General features: G+C 50.8%; 1 protein-coding gene across 1 annotated transcript in view; it reads left to right on the top strand.

Annotated features, from left to right (window-relative positions):
• Nucleotides 1-349: 349 nt before the first annotated feature.
• Nucleotides 350-3,350, top strand: part of LOC119421799 (protein spinster homolog 1) — a gene marked incomplete at its 5' end in the record, with an annotated part of 3,926 nt that continues 925 nt past the window's right edge. Inside the window, 8 exon segments of the mRNA XM_037689159.1 lie at nucleotides 350-501; nucleotides 647-713; nucleotides 808-944; nucleotides 1,013-1,168; nucleotides 1,244-1,433; nucleotides 1,671-1,736; nucleotides 2,148-2,246; nucleotides 2,438-2,606. Of these exon segments, the coding sequence (XP_037545087.1) occupies nucleotides 464-501; nucleotides 647-713; nucleotides 808-944; nucleotides 1,013-1,168; nucleotides 1,244-1,433; nucleotides 1,671-1,736; nucleotides 2,148-2,246; nucleotides 2,438-2,606 (922 nt within the window).

Raw genomic sequence — 3,350 nt, 5'->3', positions numbered from 1 at the left:
GACCGGAGAGACCAGTGAAGCCTGAGAGACCGGAGAGACCAGTGAAGACTGAGAGACCGGAGAGACCTGAGAGTCCTGAGGCCATAGAGACAGAGAGAGACCAGAGAGACCGCTTCCTCTGGACAGGAGCTGACCAGTCCTGGCTGCCTGACCCTGGTCCCTCATGACTCTTTGTGACACTGACAGTAAATCATCTGTTCTTGTTGTAAAATATCTTCTCTGCTGTTTGATTCGTGTTTATTTTCTTTTTTGTGTCCAAACATCTGGACGTCCCTCACTTCCTGTCCTGTGAAGAACGTCCTGTATCCCCGACCTGCAGATTGTGTTGATTGTGTGTTTGTGGTTGCAGCACTTCTGGGCGCTGCTGCTGACTCGAGGTCTGGTCGGGGTCGGGGAGGCCAGCTACTCCACCATTGCCCCCACCATCATCGCCGACCTCTATGTCAAAGAGAGGAGGACCAACATGCTGTCCATCTTTTATTTTGCCATCCCTGTCGGCAGGTGGGTGGACCGCCACTCTCCCTGACCATCAATGACCTCACTCTGTCACCTGTTTCTTTCTGACCAGCTGAGAATGTGAATGCATCTGACTTCCTGTCAAACAGGAAGCGCAGGCTCTGATCTCTGTATTTGTACTTCCTGTCAGTGGTCTTGGGTACATCGTGGGCTCTCAGGTCAGCGCCGCAGCACACAACTGGCACTTTGCATTACGGGTGAGTTCTGGCGTGTCGTTGGCAGGTTTTGGTTCTACAGCTCGTTGTCCGGTGTTTGACGCAGCTGACTGTGGCAGTGTTTGTCCTCCACCAGGTGACCCCGGGCCTCGGTCTGGTCGCCGTGCTGCTGCTGCTGTTTGTGGTCCGGGAGCCCAAGAGAGGAGCGGTGGAGGCTCGGTCGGAGCTGCACCAGACCAGCTGGCTCACGGACCTGCGGGAGCTCAGCAGGAAGTAGGTTTCCTCTCACCTGACGCAGGTGGGCGTGGTTTTCGGCTGCTGACCTGTCTGTCTGCCTGCAGCTGCAGCTTCGTGCTGTCCACCTTTGGCTTCACGGCGGTGGCGTTTGTGACGGGCTCCTTGGCTCTGTGGGCGCCGACGTTCCTCTTCAGAGCGGCGGTGTTCGCGGGGACGAAGGCCCCGTGTGTGGACGAGGCTCACTGCTCCTCCTCTGACAGGCGAGCTCACCTCCTCGTCCTGACCCGACTCCCATCAGCGCCACAGGAACTCTAACCTCTGTTTACGTACCACAGCCTGATCTTTGGGGTCATTACCGTGGTGACTGGTTTGCTGGGCGTGACCAGCGGCGTGCAGTTGAGCCGGCTGCTGAGGAAGAAGAACCCTCGAGCCGACCCGCTGGTGTGCGCCATGGGTCTGCTGGTGTCGGCGCCGTTCCTCTTCCTGGCCGTCGCCTTCGCTGAAACCAGCACCATCGCCACCTACGTGAGTCACCGGCCTTCTGAGAGCAGAAGACATTTAATTTGAAAGTTTTATTTTCAGAATAAAGGATCAAACATCAGGTGGTTGGACTGAAAAGTACTGGAGGTCCAGTTTTCTTTGCACGTCAAGGATTCAAGAAGAACGGAGATTACCAACAAAATAATTCAGATTAAAACAGGAAGCTGGACCCGGTTCTGCAGGAGACGGCTCCTGAGACAAATGTCCTCTGTGTCTCCTCAGGTCTTTATTTTCATCGGGGAGACGTTCCTGTCCATGAACTGGGCCATCGTGGCCGACATTCTGCTGGTGAGGACTTGAAACCGCTTTCTGTCTCTTTTGGGGTCTGATTAGGTGGTCTCACTCAGAACCACAGACATGACCCGGACCCCTGACCTAAACTCACGTCCCAGACCCTTAACCTGGACACCTGTCCTAGACCCTTGTCTCAGACCCCTGACCTTGACTCAAGTCCCAGACCCCTGATCCGTACACCTGTCCCAGACCTGCGACTTAGATCCCTGACCTAGACTCCTGTCCCAGACCCATAACCTGAACCTCTGACCTAGACCCCTGTCCCAGACCCCTAACTCGGACCCCTGACCTAGACTCTTGTCCCAAACCCCCTAACCTAGACCCCTGACCCAGACCCCTGATCTAGACTTCTCCTGACCCTTATCTTCTTAGAGCTTAGAACTCCTGGTCTGTCTCTGGTTTCAGTATGTGGTTGTCCCAACCCGGCGCTCCACGGCCGAGGCTCTGCAGATCGTGGTCTCTCACCTGCTGGGGGATGCAGGAAGTCCCTACATGATCGGTGTGGTAGGTCCTTAAACACCAGAACCTTCCAGGAGGGCGTTACATGTGACAGAACCGCTGCTGATCATCAGAACAATTCAGGAGTTGATGTGAAATCAAAAACCTCTGAAATGATGTGATCTGATTGGCTGCAGCGGCTCATGTGACACCGTTCGGTGTTGACATGTCCACAAACGTCTTGTCTTCTGTCCCAGGTCTCGGACAAGATGAGGAGGACCGACTCATTCCTCTGGCAGTTCCGCTCTCTGCAGCTCTCGCTCATGCTCTGCTCCTTCGTGGCCGTGTTGGGCGGAGCCTTCTTCCTCGCCACCGCCATCTTCATAGAAAAAGACCGCAGTCGAGCTGAGAGTCACGTCCCCGCAGGTGAGTTCACCTGTTGTCCTGTCGCTAACCGGGACCAAAAACCAAGTTCAGACAGATCGAAGAAATGATCCGAACCTCGTCAGCTCCTGAGATCTCTAGCACAACTTTTATAATAATCTAAGAGGATTAAAATCATCTGAAATCTGTGACCTTTATTTTGAAACTCTGGGGTGAAATCCCTTCCTTTTTGCTCCGTATGGACTTTAACCCTGAATTATTAAATCCTCCATATTTAACGTTCTGATCAGGACATAACTGATCTATGGGGATGGCCATGGATTAACGAAAGTTCTGCTGACCCAGAACCTGATGGTTGCCATGGTGATTCTCGCCTTTTCTAAGGGGCAGCACTCTTCATCAGACCATACCTGAATACCATTTTATTTAAAAAGCAATTAAAAACAGCAACAAGGCCGACCACAGTGCTGTAAAACAAAATGACGAGCAGAGGGCACAGAATAAAACACATAGATCCACAGGGATAAAGATGATAAACGAGTAAAAGTTTAAATCCACAGTTAGATAATAAACGAGTAAAATGATAAAAACACAGCGTTAAAGATAATTAACGAGTAAAACCTTAAATCCACAAAGTTAAAGATAATAAACAAGTAAAATAATAAAAATGGAGAAAAAGATAATAAATTAATAAAATAATAAAAACACAGAGAAAGATAATAAATGAGTAAAATAATTAAAATGCAGAGGTAAAGATAATAAACGAGTAAAATAATGAAAACACAG

The sequence above is a fragment of the Nematolebias whitei genome, chromosome 15, assembly GCF_014905685.2.
Source record: "Nematolebias whitei isolate Nwh7 chromosome 15, NemWhi1, whole genome shotgun sequence".
NCBI lineage: Eukaryota > Metazoa > Chordata > Actinopteri > Cyprinodontiformes > Rivulidae > Nematolebias > Nematolebias whitei.
This window is presented reverse-complemented; position numbering and strand designations above follow the sequence as displayed.